Source organism: Sciurus carolinensis, chromosome 9 (genome assembly GCF_902686445.1).
Source record: "Sciurus carolinensis chromosome 9, mSciCar1.2, whole genome shotgun sequence".
In the NCBI taxonomy this organism is placed as follows: domain Eukaryota; kingdom Metazoa; phylum Chordata; class Mammalia; order Rodentia; family Sciuridae; genus Sciurus; species Sciurus carolinensis.
In genome coordinates, this window is record NC_062221.1 from 67,192,656 (window position 1) to 67,214,816 (window position 22,161).

Genomic DNA, 22,161 nt, shown 5'->3' on the forward strand with positions numbered 1-22,161 from the left:
GGGCGGGCTTAGCCCAGCGCTGCCGGAGCAGCAGCCGCAGCGCGTCGGGGTTCTCAGCTGGGGCCCGCAGCAGCTCCGCGGGTTGAAGCTCGGCGTGGAGGAGCAGGGCGGGGTGGGTCCGGCGGTGCAGGAGGAGGGCGGGGTGGGTCTGGGGGTCCAGGAGCGGGGCGGTCGCGGCCACGAGCCCAACCTGGGGGTGGTGTGGGGGCCGCCAGACGGCGCGGACTGGAGGCACTCGCCGCGGTGGAAGGGCTCAGCTGGCTGGCCTGTGGCGCAGGAGGAGGGGCTGGGGCCCCGCAAGCAACACCAGGAGAAGGGGGGTGGCAGCCCCGCAGTGCAGGAGCGGGGCGAGGCCCGCGCCGGGGTGCAGGAACGGGGGGAGGGGAGCCCACGCAGGCTGCTGCAGCAACCCGAGCAACTGCCGGGGTTCGGGGACGGCTCCTTCGAGCGCGGGGAGGCCCTCGAAAGTTCCGGCGAGCCGGGTGGGCGGAATTGGGAGAGCTGTGGGCACCTCAGATCCGAGGCGGTGGTCCTGGGAGCGGCCCCCCGGCGCCGAGACACACTTGAGCTGGTGGGGAGGGCCCGGCCTGTGGGCCCCCAGGGGCCTGAGGGGGAAGGGCGACTGGGGGTGCAGGAAGCAAATTGGCTGCCAGGGGTGCAGGAGGGACAGGTGGTTCGGGCTGTCCAGGAAACCTATCTGAACGGGAAGGGGTCCCAGGAGGGAGAGGGAGCCCCCGAAGGGCACAGGACCCGCAGGCGCAGGCGTAGGAGGAGGTGGTAACTCTCAGGTCACCGCCTTGGCATCTAGGGATCTAGGGCTGAGGGGACTACGAGATGTAGGAGGTTGGGGATTGGGGCACTGAAGAGCACTGTGAATCTGAGAGCTTCTGAAGCCATTGCCCGAGGGCAGGAAGTAACCTGCGGGATCCTCTTCTGCTTCCTCATTCTGGGCATCATCGAAGCATTTTCTGCTGGGAGTCAGCTGAAAGTGGCAGGTAAGGAAGCCCAGGTTTGTTCTTACCTGGAGTTGATGTGTTTGGAACCACAAGGAGCGTATGCTTTCCAAACTGCATTTGAGCTTTCTTGATTTGATGCTTCCTTCCAGTTCTGTATGTGCTGGGTGGAGTGATTGAACATCCATCTCCTAGCCTAGACTGGGCATGCGATCCTCTGAGTGGTTGCCAGGTCTGGGCAGAGGGAAAACAGGGGTAGTACCAGGTCTTCAGTTGCAGGGTAAGTAGTCACCCCCTCCACCTGTCTATTGGTGGAGATTGGGGTGCCTCCACACAATAGCTTACATGGTGCAGTCAACCCAAGATGCCTCCAGCCATCCAGAGAAATGAAGAAGGCATTGGACCCTTGTAACTCTGTTGGCTACATGAGCTGCTCCTGCCCAGAGGTCCTGTCATGGTTGATTTATACTGATGGCCCAAAGCCAAGTTGTATAGTGGGCAAAAGAGCAGCGATCAACTGGTGAGGTCTTTTGTCTGAGTGGGACCTTGGGACTTCAATGTGACAGAGGTGGGAGAGGAAGGTGTACCTGCACTGCTGCATCTGGACTGCCTCTGTGGTGCAGGCCTTAACCCCACCCAGTGGAGATTGACAGATGGGCAGCTGTGGTATTGTGGATTCTGCATGGAATAGGGCCTGCTCCTGGCCCAGCTTAGAGGTGGGGCTTTCAGAGGCCAGGGCCAGGGACTAGATTTGGCTTCTTACTGACTCTCAGCCAGAATGCCAGTCCTGCTTATTCCTGCGGTGGGTTGGGGGCTTGGTTAGCAGCTTATGGGCTTTATCCTCCTAGGGCTGTTCATCCCTTTCCTGGCACTGTCAGCGTTGTTGCTTCTCTAGTCCTCAGGTGGGGATGGATGCAGAATTGCTGCCTGCTTCAGGGCCTTAACTGACCCATCTTTGCCTTAACTGGTGAGTGGCTGAGTCAGATAGCCCCCAGACTCCAGTCCTGAACTACACTGGGTGGAGATAATGCTTTCTTGTGGGGGCAGAGGGAGTGGTGGTGACTGGGACTGTTGGGACTGGTGGAGAAGCCGGTTAGTCTGCTCCTCAGGCAAACCCAAACTCGTCTGTCAGCTTCATCCCGTGCCTGTCACACTGCTTCCCAAACACTCACATACCGGAAGTTCAGTTGTAGTGTCCACGATACCTGGCTCTTCTGGAATAGCCAGAGGGGTTCTGGCTCTCTGGCTTCAGTGGAAAGAATTGTCTGTTCTAAGCACATACATATAAGCATACGGGTACCTTCACCTACTTGTTTTAGGTCTACTTTTTGAATTTGTGGTAGATGAAGAGCAGGGGAAAGGCTTTAGTATCAGGCTTATCTGTTTTGATCTGGTGATACTACTTATTACTAACTCTGCAACCTTGAGTAAGATAACATCTCTGAGTTTGTTTCCTTGTCTGTTCAGTGGGCCATGACTTTCAGAATTCTGAGTGCAGTGGTACCTGCCTGTTTCCCACCTCCCAGAACCTCTGATCAGCAGATGTTGGGGAGACAGGATCGTATGTCTTAAGTTTGAGATTACCACCCTGCTCTGTGCTTGTTCTGGAAGATGTTTTTAACAAGCTTTATTGAAGTATAATGACATGGTAAACTGAACATACTTAAAACATACAAAAAATTTAGGGGCTGGGGAGATAGCTCAGTTGATAGAGTGCTTGCCTTGCAAGCACAAGGCCCTGGGTTCGATCCCCAGCACCACAAAAAAAAAAAAAAAAAAAAAAATTTAGTTAGTTTAAAGCATGTGTACCCTATGAAGCCATCATCATGATCAAGATACTGAACATGCCTAAGGTTTTTTTTTTTGCCCCTTAGGAATTCCTCCCACCTCTCTTCTGTTTCCTCCTCAGGTAACACACTGATCTGCTTTCTGTCACTCTTGTGTTTGCAGTACCTAACATTTTGTGTAAGTGGAAATCAAATGGCATGTGCCCTTTTTTTGAATCTGGCTTTCTTTCACCCTTTAACTTTTGAAATTCATCCTCATTGTTGCGTATATCAGTAGTTCATCCTCTTATTGCTGAGTAGTCTGTTGCATACATAAAGCCACAGTCTTTATCCATTTGCCCGTTGGATTGTTTTCCGTTTTTGGTATTACAAATAAAGCTGCTATGAACATTTATCTTAGTCTTTGTATGGATATATACTTTTTTTTTCTCTTGGGTAAATCTCTAGGATTGTAATGGTTAGATCATATAGTAGGCGAACATTTAGCTTTTAAGAAACTGTCATATTGATCACATTTCTCCATTAATTTGTACAATTGTTTTATGAACCAGTTAAATAAATTTAATTTTTTGTTATGTATTTATTTCTTTATTCATTCTTATAAATTTAATTTTTTTCAAATCGTAAAATAAATGAGAAAACATCTCATTTATTTTGTATTTAAAAACAAAAACAAAACCTGGACATGGTGGCACATGCTTGTAGTCTAGTCTGAGGCAGGAGGATGACTTGAGCCCAGTAGCTCAAAGCCTGCCTGAACAACCCAGTAAAAGCCCTGCTCAAACAAAAACTGCCAGACTGTTTTCCAAAGTGGTTGAACAGTTCAGTATACAACTAACACTTCATATGGTTAGTCTCTTTAATTTTAGACATTCTGATGTGTCTGTGGTGGTATCTGATTATAGTTTCAGTTTGCATTTCCTTAATGACTAGTGCTGAGCTTCTTTTCATGTGCTTATTTGCCAACAGTATGTCTTTGGTGATGTGTCTCTTCAGATTGTTTACCCATTTCTAATTGTGTGTTTTTTATAATGTTGATTTTTGAAAAGTTTTTTATATTCTGGATATAAACCCTTTGTCAGGTATATGATTTGTATTTAAGTTTGTAGTTTGTATTTTAATTCTCTTAACATTGTATATTTGAAGAGAAGTTTTTTGTTTTTGCTTTTGGTGGTACTGGGGATTGAACCCAGAATCACTCTTTCACTGAGCTACATCCCCAACCCTTTTTATTTTTTTATTTTGAGACAGGGTCTCCCTAAGTTACTTAGGTCTCACTAAGTTGCCAAGACTGGCCTTAAACTTGCAATCCTCCTACATCAGTCTTCCAAGTCATTGAAATGACAGGCATGTACTACCACACTTGGCTTAATATTGTTTTTTTTTTTTTTTTTAATTATTATTTTTATGGCTTTTTTTTAATCTTTAAAATCTGTTTTGTTGTTGTTTGTTTTGTGGTACTAGGGATTGAACCTGGGGCACTCTACATCCCCAGATCTTTAAAAATTTTTTATTCTGAGATAGGGTCTCACTAAGTTGCCCAAACTGGTTTTGAACCTGTGATCCTCCAGCCTCAGCCTCTGGAGTAGCTGGGATTATATGTGTGCCACCAAGCCCAGTTTAAAAACTATTTTAGTTGTGGTAAATATATGTAACAAACTTACCATTTTAATCTTTATTTAAAAATGTGCAGTTCAGTGGTATTAAAATGTTTATAATATTTCATCCTATAGAATTGAAATTCTGTATCTAGTCCCTGGCAACCATAGTTCTACTTGCTCTCTGTCTTTATAAGTTTGCCTATTATAGGTGTCTCATAGTAGTAGAATCATAGGTATTTGTCTTTTGTGACTGGCTTGTTTTACTTAGTATAAGTTCATCTATGTTGTAGCATGTCAGAAATTTTTTTTTTTTTTTTTTTTTTAAGGCAGAATAACTCTATCAGTAGTCCACGGTTTGGTCATCTATTCATCCTTTTATGTACATTTGGGTTGCATCCACCTTTTAGCTATTGTCAGTAATACTGCAATAATATGGTATTGTTTACATTTCAATATCTAGTTGTTTGTTCCTAATATATATAAGTATTATTCCCCATCTCCCTGCTCCTTCCACCCTGCTTCTCCTTTTCCTGGTACTAGGGATTGAACTCAGGGGCACTCTGCCATTGAGCTATATCCCCCAGCCTTTTATTTTTTTATTTTGAGACAGGATCTCACTGGGTTGCAGAGGCTGGTCTTGAACTTAATAGCCTCCTGCCTTAGCCTCCCAGGTTGCTGGGATTACAGGTTTGTGCCACTGCACCTGACTTATAAATACTATTGATATTTTAACATGGAATGTGAATCCTACAGCCTCGCTAAACTGACTTATTCTCATAGATTTTTTTGGTAGCTTCCATTGGATTTACTACATAAATTATGCCATCTGCTGATAAAGACAATTTTACTTCTCTCTGATCTTTATTACCTGTTACTTCTTTTTCTTATTTGATTGCACTGATTAGATCTTTTGGTACAGTATTTTTTGTTGTTGTTGTTGTTGTTTTGTTTTTTGTTTTAATAATTTTTTTAGTTGTAGATGAACACAATACCTTTATTTATTTATATATTTATTTATTTTTATGTGGTGCTGAGGATCAAACCCAGTGCCTCACATATGCTAGGTGAGCGCTCTACCACTGAGCCACAATCCCAGCCCTGGTTTTTTTTTTTTTTTTTCATACACAGGATTGAACCCAGGGGCACTTTATCACTGAGCCACATCCCCAGCCTTTTTTTTAATTTTATTTTGAGACAGTGTCTCCTTAAGTTGCTTAGGGCCTAAGTTCCTAAGGCTGGCTTTGAATTTGCAATCCTCCTGCCTAAGCCTCCCGAGCCATTGGGATTACAGGTGTTTACCACCGTGCCCTTGCTAAGGAATTTGTTAAGTATTTTTATATCTGTGCTTATGGGTCATTTTCTTGTAATGTCTATGGGATTCATAGTATACATCTTCAACTTATAACACCTTCAAATGATATTAGTATAAGAACTTAAAATAGTGTTTTTATTTCTCCTCCTTGTTTTGCTGTTGTCAAAAGTATGTTATAAACTGGGTGGCAAATACCTGTAATCTCAGTGATTTAGGAGGCTAAGGCAGGAGGATAACAAATTTTGAGGCCAACTGCAGCAACTTAACAAGACCCTGTCTCAAAATAAGAGGGGCTGGGAATGTTACTCTGTGGTAAAGCACCCCTGGGTTCAATCTCCAGTACAAAAGAAGTATATGTTATAAACCCATGTTACATTCATCTATTAAAGTGATTTGAATAATAAGAAAAAGATCTAAATATTGACCCATGTAGTTACTATTGTACAGTTTCCAGTGCTGTTCATTTCTTTGCATATATCTGTATTTCCAGTGATATTATTTTGCTTCTATTGGAGGACTTCCTTTAACATTTATTGTTAAATAAATGTTAGTGTGGGTCTACTGGTAATGAATTCTTTCAGCTTTTGTATGTCTAAAAGGCTATTTTCCATTATATTTGGAAGATATTTCTTTTGAAATAGAGTTCTAGGTTGTCACGTTTCATTTCTTTTTTTTTGTGGTGCTGGGTAACAAACCCAGGGCCTTGAACCTTGGGTGTGCTAGGTGAGCACTCTGACACTGAGCTAAACCCCAGCTCCTTCTTTCAGTACTTTAGTTGTATTATGCCATTGTTTCCACACTTCCTGTTGTTTCTGCAAGAAGTTGGCCATCATCTTTGTTCCTCTGTATATTACATGCCTTCTCCCTCTCCCATTTAAAATTATTATAATTAACACATTAATTATACAAGTTAATGAGTTTCACTGTGACATTTCCACACATGCAGATACTGTGCTTTGATTATGTTCACTGTGTTCTCTCTTGGTACTGTAAAAATTTTTCTCTTTATCACTGATTTTGAGCAATTTTATTATGATGTGCCTTGATATAGTTTTCATCATATTTCTTATACTGGTGTTCATTGAACTTCTTGGATCTGTGTGCTTATAGTTTTAACCAAATTTAGAAAACTTCAGCCATTATTTCTTCAAATATTCCTTTTATTTTCAACTATCTGTCGTCTTCTTAGGAACTCATTATACATGTATTATATTTAAAGTTGGCCTACTACTCCTTGATGCTTTGTTCTTTTTTTTTCCCCCTATACTGGGGATCAAACCCAGAAGGTACCAGGCATGCTGTGCCACTGAACTACATCCCCAGTCCTTTTATTTTATTTTGAGATAAGTTCTTGCTAAGTTGCCCAAGCTGGCCTCAAACTTGGATATTCCTGCCTAAACCCCCCAGTGGCTGGAATGATAGGTGTGTGCCAGGTTCATCTGCTGCTTTGTTTATTTTTTAACTTATTTTTCCTTTGTGTATGTGTTCTGGATAGTCTTATTGTTTGTTTGTTTATTTATTTATTGCAGGGTCTCCAAGTTTACCAAATTTTTCTTCCACAGTGTTTAATCTCCTAAGTCCACTTGTATATTACTGTCATGCATTGTCATTTTTCTTTTAGAAATTTTTCGTGGGGGGGCGGTCACTGGGGATTGAACCTAGGAGTGCTTTACCTTTGAACTACATCTCCAGCTCTTTTAAGAAAATATTTATTTTGATACATAGTCTTGTTAAGTTGCTTGGCGCCTTGCTAAGTTGCTGAGGCTGTCCTTGACCTCAAGATCTTCCCGCTTCAGTCTCCTGAGTTGCTGGGATTATAGGTGTACACCATCATGCCTGGCTATTTTAGAAATTTGATTTGGGTCTTTTTAAAAAAATAATTATCTCAACTTCTGAACATGTGGAATGTAGTTATAAAACTGTTTCATAAGCCCAGAAGCTGGCATGTACTAGGCAAGTACTCTAACATTAAATTACACCCTCATCCCACGTTTACTAATTCTTATATCTTGTCAATTCAGGGTTGTTTGGAATTGGTTACTTCATCTCCTTGTTATAAGTCAGTTTCTGGCTTTTTTCACGCCTGATAAATTTCGATTGGCTGTTACACAATGTGAATTTCACCTAATTGTTTGCTGAATATTTTTGAATTCCTATAAGAATACTTGAACTTTGTTCTGGAATGCAGTTAAGTGACTTGGAAATGGTTTGATCTTTTTGGGTCTTGTTTTTAAGTTTTGCTAGGTGGGACCAGAACTGTACTCAGTCTAGGGCTAGTTATTCCCCACTGCTGAGGCAAGACCCTCTGGTGCATTCTATTCAGGGCTTACCTTTTCCAATCTTGCTGGTGAGAACAAGCACTTTCCCAGACTTGTGAGTGCCAGACACTGTTATTTCTAATCTGTTGGGTGGTTCATTTCCCTGGCCTTGGATAGTTTCTTCACATTCCTGTGATAACCAGTGCTGTGCTGATCCTCAAGGGGGACCTTTTTCAGATCTGTGGTACTCTCTCCTCTCTGATTGTGTTCTGCAAACACTAACCACCTAAATCTTCCTGGATTCTTAGCTCCATCTTCTCAATTCAGGGAGTTTCCTGGGTTCAGCTAGGTTTTTTTCCCCATGGCATATCCTATAAACTCTCAGTCATAAGGATTCACTGTTATTTTCTGATATCTTGTGTCTTAAAGTATTTTTTGTGTTTTGTCTGTTTGCTTGTAACATGGAATTAGGCAGTCGAGTTCTTTGTCTAGCAAGTTCATGTCAGTCGAGTTCTTTGTCTAGCAAATTCAAGGAATGAAGTTCATGGATACAAGAGTGAGAGAAAAGCCATGGGATTTATTAAAGTAATAGAAAGCAGAGCTCCCAAAGGGGAGGAACCCCAAGAGAGGGCCAATGGGTATCTGTTGTTTTGGGTTTTTAAAGGCATATCTGATGTTGATTAGTGGGGTGAGGGATGTCAACATGGACCAATCAAACTCTTCAAGCTCTGAGCTTACTAAGCCAATCAGAACTGCATCATTTCATCTCTTATTTACATAATTAAGAGATTGGGGCCATCCTTGTGGTTTGACACCTGTGTTGGGAAGAGGAAGCATTTTGGGTAGGGGTCTGCTTATGGTTGGCCTTTGGTAAAGGCAGTGGCCTCTAAGGAAGGACTTCTGTGATTGAAGCTATGAGGAACAGAAATGTGTTCTAACTAAGATGGAGTTCCTGTGGTAGATGCTGTAAGGAGTCACAGGATGTTCTGGACCTGATGTCTTCTTTCAGGTTGGCATGATGCCCCCCTCCTCTCCTTTCCTTCTCTAAGGCCCTTATCCTGGCTGCCTATGGGAGATCTGTATTCCTGCCTAGTTGTTTGTTTGTTTGTGTCTCAGCAAGGAGGTTAAATCTGATCCCTGTTATTCTATGTTGGTCAGTAAGATGAGGATTTGACTTTCATTCACCCATCCTCACCCTTCCACTCTTCCCATCTTCTGTACATCCACTCTAGAAGTATTGTTGTATTGTTTTCTTTTAAGTGATTGTTTTGTTATTATGATATCATAAACTTTGATGACTTTTCCTTTCCCGAACAAGTTTTTGTTCTCTCTGAAGTTGTTTTTGTTTGCTTGGTTTTCTTTTTACTTAATTAATTTTTTTTCTAAGTTAGGTTGAATCCAGGACCTTTTGTATACTAGGCAAGCTCTCTACTACTGAGCTATATACTCTAACCCTGCCAAATGTTCTGTGTTCCTTTTGATTAGTCACATTCTCCAGTAACTGTCTACACTTCCCAAGATGTCAATTCCATTAGGTATTCTGTCAAATTCTTTTTTCTGAAGAAGACTCTTTAACATCCTTCTTCCCTGTAGTGGCATGAACTGGGCAACCTTCAAAATCCTGGGCATTTCCTTCACTGCCCTTCTTTATTAGATCTTCTGTCTCCTGTATCCATTGTCTTTCCCTTGGTTCCTTTACTTTTTAGTAGAGTATACCCTCTGTAGTTTCTGGAGAGCAGTGTGTAGGAGTGGTAGGCTTGAGAGTATGCCAGTCTGACACTGAATAACTCTGTAGATAGTTAGATGAATATAGAAATCTAGGTTGAAAATTGTTTTCCTTCAGCATCTTTGGGACATTACTCCATTGCTTTTTAGGTTTCAGAGTTCACATTGCAGTCTAAAATAATTCTATATCCTTTGTGAGGATGAGTTGTTAATACTATTTTATTCTATGAGGTAGTTCACATCTCATTTTTTAAAAATCTTTCAAAGAAAGCTTGATTAACAAATCGAGTTTAGAGGTCTCCATTTAAAAAAAAATCAAGGGTGAAAATCTAATAAAGAAAAAATTCTTAGAACAGTTTTTTGGGATTTATTTATCCACTGACATTAACGAGACTTGTCCTTGAGAATTATCTTTTGAATAATGAGTAGACCCATAAACTGATGTTCGTAATTATGGTGTGAAGGGCATTCTAAAAAAGTGGTCCAGGTCAACAATGGAGATAATATCTGAGAACAGACTGTTCTGGCAAGGACAAATGATTGGCACAATTATGGGCTCTCATTGGAGTTATGGTTCTCAGCCCCAGTTTAGATCTGTTTGAAGAAACTTCAAGATACGATGCCTGAGACTCACTTAGACTGATGTGATCAGAATCTCAGGGGATACCCAAATATTGACAGTTTCCAAGCTTTCAGGTGACTTTAATCATACAAGGGCAAAAAAAAAATCTCTCTAGAGCTTAGAAGACCTTTACTTTTCAGTTTGTGCTTTATGGACCAGCACAACAGCATCCCTTGGGAACTTGTTAGAATATAGACTCTTGGGCCCTACTCCAGTTCTGTGGGATCAGGATCTATATTGTTATTTGTATAATTACTAAAGTTTGAAAGACAAGTGAATTTATCCATACAACAAATATTTATAAGTACCCACTGTACTCCAGACTCTGCTAGAATGGGAGTGCATCTGTTGAGTTTTTTCTCTGCTCTCATTTGCAATTTTTTGTTCCCCCAATTAAAAGAAAATCCTGTTATTTTTGTGGCTGTAACTTGTATCACTCTTGTCTGAAATTTTCTTCTGGGCTTCTGGTAATTTTTTGTTGTCTGCTCTTAAGGACTACAGTGCTGGGAGAACTTTGAACTTTGTGTGTTGACCTGGATGGCCCAGAGAACCTACCTTTTGTCTTTTAAGGGGTTGGAGGCTTCTGTTCTCAGGTAGAAAAAGGAACTGGGATTGTGGTGCTTACATTGTGAGCTTCCCTTGTTTGGTATGTGCACTCCCTGTTGTCCACCAAGCCCCTGGGGCACTGTAGAGAGAGCTTCAGCTTATCTCTCTGGGGAAATTTTTGGGTCTGTCAGGGTTTAGAGGGGCAGTCACTTGTTGGCTTATATTGGGAAGGGAGATGAGAAGTCTTACTGTGTTTTTGTATTTTTTTCTTCAGAACTGAGGATCAGACCCATGACCTCACACATGCTAGGCAAGTAGTTGACTCCTGAGCCACATCACCAGCTCTTTATATTTTGACACAGGGTCTTGCTAAGTTGCCAAAGTCAGCCTTGAACTTGTGATCATCCTGCCTAATCCTTTTGAGTTGATGGGTTTATAGGTATGCACCACTATACCTAACTTACTATTTCTTATATAGCTTCTAAGTATTAGTACTCCTGTATTTTTAGCATTTCCCATTGGACACATCACCTCTTCTTTCACAGGTGCCTGGGGCTGCCAGTTCTAGGCCTTTGAAGGATTTGTGAGGTCATTGAGTTCCTCTCACCTTGTAACCTGGGATTCTCTCAGGTCTGCTCTCAATTGTCACTGGCCCATCTTTTCAACTTCCAAAGATATGTTTGTCCATTCTTCCAGTTTCCCCAGCCTTAGGGAACTATGCCATTCACAACAAAACAAAACAAAACCTTTTTTAATTATAATTTTGGTGGAGTTTAAGGATAAAAGAGTGAAATTATCTGCATGGGTCAATCTGATGTCTTCTCCTGGAATCTCAAGCTCTTCTTTAAACTGTCTTATAGAATCCATAAATTCGTTTAGTCCCAGAAAGTGGTATAGTATATATTTGACCTGTCTTATACAGTGGAATAGTAGACTTCTGCTCTGTCTTCCAGGAACTTGAGTCCTTGAGCTAAGCAGTTTTGTGTATGGTTATGTATGGACCAAATCCTGGCTTCCTCTTTTACTCTCTGGGTGACCCTGGTTATTTCAGAGGTTCACTTTCTTTAGCTGTAAAATTTGAGGATAGAGTCCCTAGGAGGATTTTAAATCAGTCAGTGCATATGAAGCATGGAGTAAAGAACTTGTACGTATTGTACATAATTTCATCTTTTTTTTTTTTTTTTTTTTTTTTTGATACCAGGGATTGAACCCAGGTGTGCTTAACCACTGAGCCATATCCCCAGCCCTTTTTTGATTTTTTAAAATTTTGAGACACAATTTCACTTAAGTTGCTTTGGGCCTTGCTAAATTGCAGAGACTGGCTTTGAACTGCAGTTCTCTAGCCTCAGTCTCCCGAGCTGCTAATATTACAGACGTGTGCCACAGTACCATTTTCTTGAGGACCCAGATTGTTGACTTGTGCTCCTTCAAATTTCCCCAGAATCCCTAGCTTAGGGTGAACAGATATTATGTTCATGGAGAATGACTGAAGAGAGGGAGGGGGCATGAGGTTTAGCCTGGTTCCTCCCTTTAGCAGCTCTTTCCTTCCCCAACCCCTAGTGCCCCCAAGATAGGTGGGCAACACTGACTTTTTCCTGTCTTCTGTATGCTGTATCACTAAATGAGGTGGGGTCCCCTCTCTGGGCCCCTGAACTTCACCAGTTCCTGACCTTGGTAGGGCTTTCCCCCCATGGCCAAAAAACTAGCACTCTGAACATTTGCTTCCTCTAACTACTGAGGATCCATCCCTTATGACAGCTTCTTAATGCCTTGGACTAGGCAAACCCTTTCCCCTTTCAGGATCTGAGTTTCTTCATTGATCAAATGGATGGGAAGAGTGTGGTGAGCTTTAACATATGTATCTTGAAGTTCCTGACATTTCTCTCATTCCCACGCTCTTCTAAGCCCTGCAGCCTGCATGGGTTGCATGTTCCCAGCTCCTGGGGTTTTGGTGTGGACATAGTCTGAAGGGGATGAGCAGTTTTCTTGCAGAGTAACTGTTCTATTCTGGCATCTCCTCACCACTGTTCCTTTCCCCACCCCACCTCCAAGGCCCAACAATAGGTCCCTTCAGCTTTGGATTCTTGCTGTGGGGGTGGGGGTGGGGTGAGGCTTGAGCCAGCAGTGGACAGGGTGACCAGCTGGGCAGCCTCTGTGCAGCCCTGGAAGAACTCTGGGAGTGCAGACTGCAGGGAGTTGGACTGCATCCTTCTTCCCACCTACCATCCTCTTCCCTGGATCTTGCTGGGCCCTGGTACTGCGTTGGTACCTCAGCAGGGTGGCTCTCTGAACTTGCATCCAAGCCCTAGCACTGAACATGCATGGCGTGCATGGCCATGAGACCCAGAGAGCCACAGGAATTTGTCTTCTGTCACACACTGCAGGTATTTGCATATGTATGTACAGGAATTGGGGGCATATTCCAGGAGCACTTTAGGGTTTCCAGTATCATATCTGGTAGGCAGGGTTGGTATACTACTGTTTAGCTTCTGCAGCATGAAATAACTTCATAATACTTTCAAGACCAACTTGGGACAGGTGATGAGTTTAGCACAGTGTGTCATGTTCCGGAGGACCTTTCCTTTCCTCTCTAAAAGTTACACCTTCTCCATTAGAGAAGGAGGAGATAAGTCATAGGAGGGTTCCTGTGTCTGGTGTTTCTCTGCCCTACTGCCTACCCTGGCACTCCCTGGATCCCCTCCTCCCTCTTGGTGAGACTGGGATGCCTGATAAGCCCAGACTTTCATTCTTGCATCCCATGGCCCAACTCTTCTCTGTAGTCTGATGATAAGGCTCCTAGTAAAGCCGGTTCAGGACTGGCTAAGTTGACTGTGGGTCGGAAACAGCTTTGTGGGAACAAAGTAGCTTAGTGGGTCTGGGTTAGGAGTAGCTATTATGAGATTGACAATCTTCTTTTCTCATGAAGGTGCTAGCTTCTCTGGATTAGAAATAATGGGGAGGAGCAAAGCTGGGGCAGGGGGAAGGCAACCAGACTTGGATGTGGTATCCACTGGGGCAGTCAGGTGGCAGTAGCACACAAGAAAAGGGGCAGCACCTTTCTCCACCATCACTAAGCTGAAGTCTTTTCATCAAACTCTCAACCAGGTTTCTTACACTTTACAATGTGTAAACCACAATAGAGGTGTTCAGTAGAATTATGTACTATTATAGAGGGTTACAGAGAGTGACCTTTTAAGAATTTGAGCATGGTGGATAATTTAACCTTTGAAATACAACTGGCATGCTTATACTACTCTTGTTTAAAAGCATTTTTTTTTCATGGTGCTAGGTGAACTTAGGGTCTCCCATATGCTAGTCAAGCACTCTACCACTGAGCTACGTCCCCATCCCTCTACTACTCTTGCTTATAAATTTTTTTTTTTAATTGTTGTCGATGGACCTTTATTTAATTTATTTATTTATATGCGGTGCTGAGAATCGAACCCAGGGCCTCACACATGCTAGGCAAGCCCTCTACCACTGAGCCACAACCCCAGCCCTTATAAATGTTCTTTATCAAAAACAACATGGGCACATTTGCAAATAATCGTTTGGAAATAGGAAATGGGATTTTACAAAAGAGATGGCATTTGCTAGGGATCTTGAAGGTATGTAGGAGTTCATCTGGTAGATAAAAAGAATAAGTGTGACAAAGAATAGATCAGAGGCATTAAAATTAAGGAATAGGGTATGTCTGGGGAAGAGCAAGCATTTGAATTGACCAGGACAGGAGACATTTAAAATGAATGGTAAGATGGAGGTGAAGAAATAGTAGAGCGGTTCCTGAAGGACCTTATGTGCCAACAGGGGGTTTGACTCACAAGTACTGAAAGATGTAAGGGGGATGACCTGGCTCTTCATACTGTCCTAGGAGAAGAGGTGTCTGCAAAGGCCCCAAGGAGCTCCCAGAGAGAAGGGGAAACCTGACTCAGGACCAGTGGGGTTCTTGGCATACGTGACAGAAAAGAATTTGAGCACATTGTCAGCCAGGCACAGATGAAGGTTTATTTAGGAAGGAGATACACATTCAAGGGAAAGTGAGGGTGATCTTGAAAGAGATGCCTTTGGAGATAAAGCAAGGAATATTCATTTGAGGGAGAGAGTGGGCCATCCCAAGAGTGAGAGATGTGGTTTTGGGGTTCCCAGGTCTGCTTTTAAAGGAAACTTGTTGAGGAAGGTATGTAGGAATTATATAATCATTCTGGTGACCTCTATATTGGTCTGGATCCTTAGGATGATGTGGTCTTCATTATTTGATTGACAGCACTGGAAAGTCTCCTGATTTATAGATTCCTCAAGATATCCTGCCTCTTTGCTCAATCTTTACTGGGAGGTTTAATTAATAGTGCTCAGGTAGATTTACAGATTTCCCAGGAATAATAGACCTGCAAGGAAGATAGGGTTAGAGAGTAACAGACCTGGAAAAGTATGTGGAACTTCTGGATTAAAATCATTTTCTTGCCAGGTGTGGTGGCACAGGCTTGTAATCCCAATGGCAGTGGAGGCTGAGGCAGGAGGATCATGAGTTCACAGTCAGCCTTGACAATTTATTCATGTCGTAAGCAACAGAGTGAGACCCTGTCTCTAAATAGAATATTTTAAAAAGGGCTGGGGATGTGGCTCAGTAGTTGAGTCCCTAGTACCAAGTAAAAAATAAAAATAAAAACCAACATTTTCTTGTCCTTCCTTGTGTTCTCCTTTCTACCTATTATTTCTTCTACCTCAAGATGACAGTAATAACAACAGGCAACCATGTGTCAAGTGTTGTGCTTGTCATTCTCTCATTGACTTTTTTTTGGTACCAGGGATTGAACTCTGGGACGCTTAGCCACTGAGCCACATCTTTAGCCCTTTTTATATTTTATTTTAAGACAGGGTCTTTTCGAGTTGCTTGGGGCATCACTACGTAGCTGAGGCTGACTGTGAACTCCCAATCCTTCTGCTTCAGCCTCCAGAGCTACTGAGATTTATAGGCAGGCTCCACCACGCCCAGTTTAAGTCATGGACTCTTTAACAGCTCTGTGAGGGAGATTTTGTTTATCCTCACTTTACAGATAAAGAAATTGAAACTAAGAGGTTAAGCGATTTGGCCAAATGTCCATCTAGAATATGATGAAGCTAAAATTTTGGCTCAGGCCTCTGTGATTCCTAATTCCAGTGGTATTATTGAGTGTAGGGAATACTGAGTAGGTGGAAGCAACATGATTTTGTGGTAGCCTGGTAAAGGAAGGAGTTGGGTAGTGTGGCTTCTGGCTTGAGTTGGCTCATGATGTTTTTAGTCATGGTACAGGAGCAGGATTAGCAGGGTTCAAGGGGATGGCGATGAGCTCAGTTTGGACTGTAGTTTGTGGCACTTGTGCAGCCTCCTGATGGAGCTGTCCTGTAAATGTCTGGAAATGTGAGTCAGGAGCTGCAGGAGCTTAAGAATGGACATAGGCAGCACAGGGTGGCAGTAGGATCCTTGGAAGGAGAGGAGTTGACCCCCAGGAAGTAGAGCATCCTTTGACAAGAGAATAAAGGGTGAAGTCAGAAGTCTTAGGAAATAGTAACTGTTAAGCAAGGTGAAGAGGCTTCAAGGCCCACCATTGCCAGCAAACAAATGTCAGTCTTGCCTGCTCTCAGGACCTCAGTGACCAAGCTCCCCATGTACTGGACATGAAGAGGGTGTGGACAGTTATGTTGTGTATCTGAATCATTCCCTTCTCGTCCTTGGCCCCTGACCAGCCACCTCCTCAGATCAGTATGATGTAAGACCAGGCTGACCTGAAGGTGCAAGGTTGCCTGGTACACTTGCCTTTGGGATGAGGTCTGGAGGGAAACCTTCCTGACCTTGGTCCAGAAGCTTGGGCCCTACATAGAGAGGTGAGTTGAGGCTGACTGAACTTAGTGGGCTCACACGGGGAGGCAAACCTCTGGCAATAGATTGGTGAGGGGTACTGAAAGCCCTCCTCTCTTCTCTAATATGTTGTTATTCCTCTGGGACTTGGCAAAGAGGGAAGCAAAGGCATGAGAGGGCCAATTTGGAAGTAAAGTTGGCATATATTCTCAAGAATACGGTAGCTTGTTTTGGAAAAATCCTCTTGGACGGAAATTGCATGTCATGTCTGCTCCTCAGTGTGGATTTGTCACTTCACTGATGGTGTTGGAGAGGCTCTGGAGAGGGTAGTGGACAGCAGAGTTAGGCTGTCCCCAGCTACTCCTGACTCCCTTTAGTTACGTGGTATAGAGAGATAAAAGGGGAAATGAAGGCCAAAGGGGTGTAGATGTGGGTGTTCCCTGATTCCCAGAGTGGTTTAGATCCTGTAGTGTCACAAGATGGTTCTAGGAGATAGGGTTTCTGGAGGAATGAGACAGACAGAAAGCAAGGAGGAGGAATGGATTGGATCAGAACTTCTATCCAAGTAGGACAAGAAAGGGTAGATGTGACATTTTCAGCTTTCCTTATTTCATAGCCTGGTGGCTTTGGGTTCTGCAGAGCTGTAGCTGTTGCCAGGACTAGTTTCTGCCATGGCTGTGATAAGATACCAAGGAGCTTCTGTACAGAATAAAACCATGTGTTCCGGACCCCCTGCCTTTAAAATGTGGAAGGGACTTCAAACTTTAAGATGTGGAAGGGACTATATGAGGAGTGAGCCTGATAGGAACTTACCCAGTGCCCTTCTTGGGATCTCTTTCCTCAACCTTGAAGCTGAGTGGAGAAGAGGGTGTTCCAAGCATCTCTTCTTCCTCTGCCCCAACCCAGGGAGGAGTGAAGGTAGCCTGAGCTCAGCCCTAGATACCTGGTAGGAAAGAGTCAGTGGATGCTTCAGATGCCATTAGGATGACAGGTGTGTGTGTAGCACCTTGGGACCCTGGGGCTAGAGGGAGAGAAGGAGCCTCTACAGTGGGACTTCCTGTGTGGCTGGCCATGGCCTCACCCCAGGGATGGGTGAGGCATCCCTGCCTGGGCATGTGTTGGAGCAGTTCTTCACTCCGAAGTCAGAGATGAGCCCCAGTATGAAGGCCTACCCTGTACTCCCAAGGACAGAGGGGAGGGTGAGGTCAGGACCAGTAGAGATGAGGCAGGCCAGGGTAGGTGGGCTGCTATCTTCCTCCAGTGTGGGAGACATAGCTCGTGTGATTGAGTGAGGAGTGGGTTGGTGAGGTGTCTGAAGGGAGCTTTACAAGTTAAGCATTTGGGCTCCTGGCATTCTTAGAGCAGAGTAGAAGCAGGTGGAGGTATAGATTTCAGGCCCCAGGATGTCTAGAAAGAGGGGTCTCCAGTCTAATTGCTGTGGAGGCTTTTCTTTTGTGGCTTCTTAGATTTGGACCCCTTATCATGGAATATGGAGGGGCTTGTATCCCTAAGGACCTAATTGGTTTTGAATTCCTCGAGGTGGGTCAGGGACTGAGAAGAGCTGTGGTTCTATGATCAGTATGGGTGGGGCCTCTGCCCTGACTCTCTTGAGGGTCATGGCTGACAAAGCTAGCTTGCAGTTTTATTGGCTGGGGTGGGGCAGTGCCGCAGAGACAAATGGAGGCTGGGGACAGGATTGGGGGAGGGGACAGAGGCAGGCCTTGCAGGAGGGGCATCAGCCACCCTTCCCGGACCTGAAGCTGTAAGGTATGGGGGGCGTGGACTGGAGACATTTCCCAGCTGAGGCACTTAAGCAATCCCTGCCCTCCTGGAGGATGCTCGAGGCCCATCCCCCCTGGACGCAGGGCAATGACGCTGCTGGTGCTGCTGGAGGGGGGTGCGGCTGCAGGCGACTGCTGATTCCCTCCCTGGTCTAACGCTGGGAATTTGGGCTTCATGGGGGAGAGATCTGCTTACCAGTGCCTGGCTGGGAGTGAAGAGGGACAGCAGGTAATGGGAACAACTAGGTAATAGCCAGGTACCTGAGGCCCAGGCCCCATCATAAGCCTTGAGCAGAGAGAGGCCCAACGCTGCACTCTGCAGCAGCCTTCCTGGAGTAAAAGAGTGTCTGTGCTCCTGGGCCTGGGACAGATCCTGGGGGCCAAGAGACTGGGTAAAGCATGATGTGTGTGTGTGTGTAGGGGACAGTGGTTGAAACGGGTGGTGTTGGTAGTGAATTTTCAGATGCTAGCATTTGCTGTGGTGTGCATCAGTCCCCTGGGACTCCAGCTGCCTTTTGGGCTTTCTGCAATGCCCCCTAGGAGCCTAGGAAACACTGCTGGGATTTGAGTTCAGTCTTCACATCCCTATGGGAACTATATGTGTCCTGGACATTCCTGTTTACAGCCTGTTAAGTATGAGTATCAAGCTAAATGTCACTAGCTTTGGAAAATGTGATCACTGTGTTTATGGGGCTTTTTCCCTTCCCTTTGAAATTCAAGCACTTTTTCTCTTAGCCAGCAGGGGGCAGTAGCTGACAGGAGAAAGGGAATATGTTGGGGAGTTTTGAGGCAGAAAGGTTGGGGCTATTTCCCATGGCTAGGAATAAGGTGTTCAGGAATGCACCTGGTTCTGACCCCTAATATACATTGCTTCTCTTCACTGCCTCCCACAGCTGTACTTTTGGGGAAGTTGCTAGAACTTGTTCTTACTATACACCCAAGGGAAGAGTCAGACCAGGTGTGGTGACCCACGCCTGTAATCCCAGCTACTGTGGAGGCTGAGGCAGGAGGATCACAAGTTAGAGGCCAGCCTCAGCAGTTTAGCAAGACTGTGTCCTAAAATAGATAGATAGGCAGGCAAGCAGACAGACTAGGGATGTAGTTCCCCTGGGTTCAATCCCTAGTATCAGGAAAATAAAATCAGGGAAGGATCAGGCATAGGGTTCTGGTGGATTTGGTGCATATCTCTCTGGGATGACTGGAGTTTTTAATCTGACTGGTCTGATCCAATAGCCCCATCTTACAGTACAGGGAATCTGTTTAGGTTGTCTCCAAACCCCAGTGTATTTCAAGGTGGTGCCTGATGGATGGTAGGCTAGTAGGCTTCTCCAGTCTGAGGGTGTGATTTGTCAGCTGTGGGGAAAAGTAATTGTCCATGTAACTTCACCCTGACCTTTCTTGTTCCTTAGCTGTGACCTAGCTCTCTGACTAGATACTCACTTGGACTGGGGAGGGGAGGCAGTACCTGGCTGACCATAGCTTTGTGTGGTAGATGATAGGGAGAGGGGAAGAAGGACTGCTTACTGCCCACCCCCAGCAGAATAGGAAAAGACTGTTTCTGCAGACACCCCTAGGAATGTCTAGCACTGTAAAAAGCCTTTGAAAGAAAGCCTGGGATGCTGAATCCCCAAAACTCTCTTAACCCCAGCTGCTTACCCTGTGAGCCAGCTGGGGTTTCCTGAGCTGATGATGAGCTGAATAAGGACAAGCCATCAGTGTGCAAGAAACAGGGGCTCCTCAGGCATAGCCAGTGGGGCTGGAGAGCAGGAAGGGACTTCTTGCAGCTGTCAGGTGTGTCTAGGGGCCGTAGCGAGGGGGATGTAAGAGCAGCTGGTGCCCTTTGAGAAGGGGTAGAAGGACCATTTGTCAACTCTGGAACATGGGGGGCCCAGGGGGACCTGATAGAGTGTCTCTAGTCTTCTTAAGCTCTGTCTGTTGTCTGTGTGGGGTACTATACAGGGGGCATCCTGTAGCCTGGGATCCTATAGCTTTGGTACAGGCATCGCAGCAGAGGTCTTGGAACATATTTATTTGAGACCTTTGCCAACTGGTCTGGGGAGAAGGCACCCAGCATTTTGTGGGCAGACACGGCAATCCTAGGGCTGGGGGTGGAGATCCTTACACTCCCCCCACCCTTGCTCTTGGCTGGACTGTCCCACTCTGGCAAGCTGTCGGCCTCCTATTTCCGTCGGGCACCAGGGTAACAGGGCGACATTAGGTTCTGAGCCAGGAGACGCCCAGCCAAGACTGGGACTTGGGGATGGGGGAGGGTCTCTGAAGGATCTTTTTGCAGGGTCCAGGAAAGATTCAGGGGTCTGTGCCCCCAATTCAGGTTATATTCTAGTCTCCACAGCCCTAGATAAGCCCATATGGGGACCTGCAACCCTTTGACCCTAAATGCTGTTTTGAGTCACATCTCCCCCACTGTGAAATCCCAGGAGTTGTCTGCAACTGTGAGGGCAGTAGTGGAAGCCAGAAACAGGGGGCCTTGTGTATGGGGAGGCAGGGAGGCCAGAGCGGGTAGCTGGGAGGAAGAGTTCCCCCCATTCCTGCTGTCCTCTTGGCAGTGATTCAGAAAGGTCCTTTTTCAGCCAGTGTCAGAGCTGCTCAGCTGCAGAGGGAGGGAGGAGGGAAGGCGGGCAGACAGGCAGAAGTCGGGTGGGGGAGCCAGGGAGTAGGACTGGAGCTGTGACCACTGCACTGGAGAGAAGACAGAAACAGGACGGAGGATCCAGGCTGCAGCCAGTTGTAGAAATCCCAGCGGAGCTTGCAGCAAAGCAGAGGGAGCTACCCTATTCTTCTGCCCCATTTCCTACTCCTGTCCCCCATGTGAGATTTGGGGAACTTGGAACAGATCTCTGGCCAGCTTCCCTCTGGGCAGAGCATAAAACGAGCTGAGGCCCTTGTTCGCCCACTTCCCAGGCCACAGCCCCATTGACCTGATCAGAGTTCAGTTCTGTGGAGATGCCGGCAGCTCGTCGTTTTCCTGGCCTAGAGCTCTCCTTCCCTCTCCTGGCCAGACTGCGGCGACGACTGTACACAGTGAGTGGGGGGCTAGGGCTGGACTGGCTGGGACAGGGTCAGCTCCTTAGCAGTGGCACTTAACTGAGGGGCATAGTAGGACTGGGGATGGCTACAGAACACCTCCTAGGAGGCTCGACTCTGGGGGTCTGGGCTGAGTGGCCTTTCCTTTCCAGCTGCTACTTTCATTCTGATTGGTGTATGTTAGAAAAGTACATGCAGGAGCCCACTAAAGTGTGTGCCTGCGTGTCAGCCATGGAGCTGCACGTGTCAGACAGGTATGCAGAATCTGCACTACGTGGGGGTCAGGCACATGCAGAATTGGACTGTTTGAGCGGGGGGAAACTGCAGCAGTACTCTGCTTCAACAGACAAAGAACTGGGTCGGAGGTGGAGATAGGAGAGGGGAGGGGAGGGTCACCCTGTGCTCAGTAGTAGAGACAGGACTGGGACCCTGAACCCTTTCTCCTCACTGGGATCCCAGTGTTCTTCCCAGTCTCCCCACATACCCGCCTACGCAACCATCCTGTTCCTTGGACTGGGGAGATGGGTGGGGACTGTCCAACAGAGGAGAGAAATTTTTTAGCTGGTGTTTCAGGGAAGGGTACAGACCAGGCTGTGCTTTCTAAGTAGCTTTAGGATAGAGGTCTCTGGGTTTTCCCCAACCCTGACCATCCAGGGCATGACTTTGATTTGCTTTCCAGAACCCAGATGATTTAG

The 22,161-nt window shown here is 45.3% G+C and overlaps 1 protein-coding gene across 13 annotated transcripts in view; it reads left to right on the forward strand.

The window, feature by feature from the left end:
* Positions 1 to 212: 212 nt before the first annotated feature.
* The window catches only part of Tnk2 (tyrosine kinase non receptor 2), a 46,915-nt gene continuing 24,966 nt past the window's right edge, over positions 213 to 22,161 (forward strand). For 10 of the 13 annotated variants that reach the window (XM_047563916.1, XM_047563917.1, XM_047563922.1 and 7 more), the window contains exons 1-2: positions 213 to 995; positions 21,344 to 21,463. In XM_047563916.1, coding sequence (XP_047419872.1) covers positions 21,386 to 21,463 — 78 coding nt within the window. In that variant the 5' untranslated portion in view covers positions 213 to 995; positions 21,344 to 21,385. Of the gene's footprint in view, positions 996 to 21,343; positions 21,464 to 22,161 lie in introns of those variants that run through there. The other 3 variants (XM_047563926.1, XM_047563921.1, XM_047563927.1) reach the window with 2 other exon arrangements.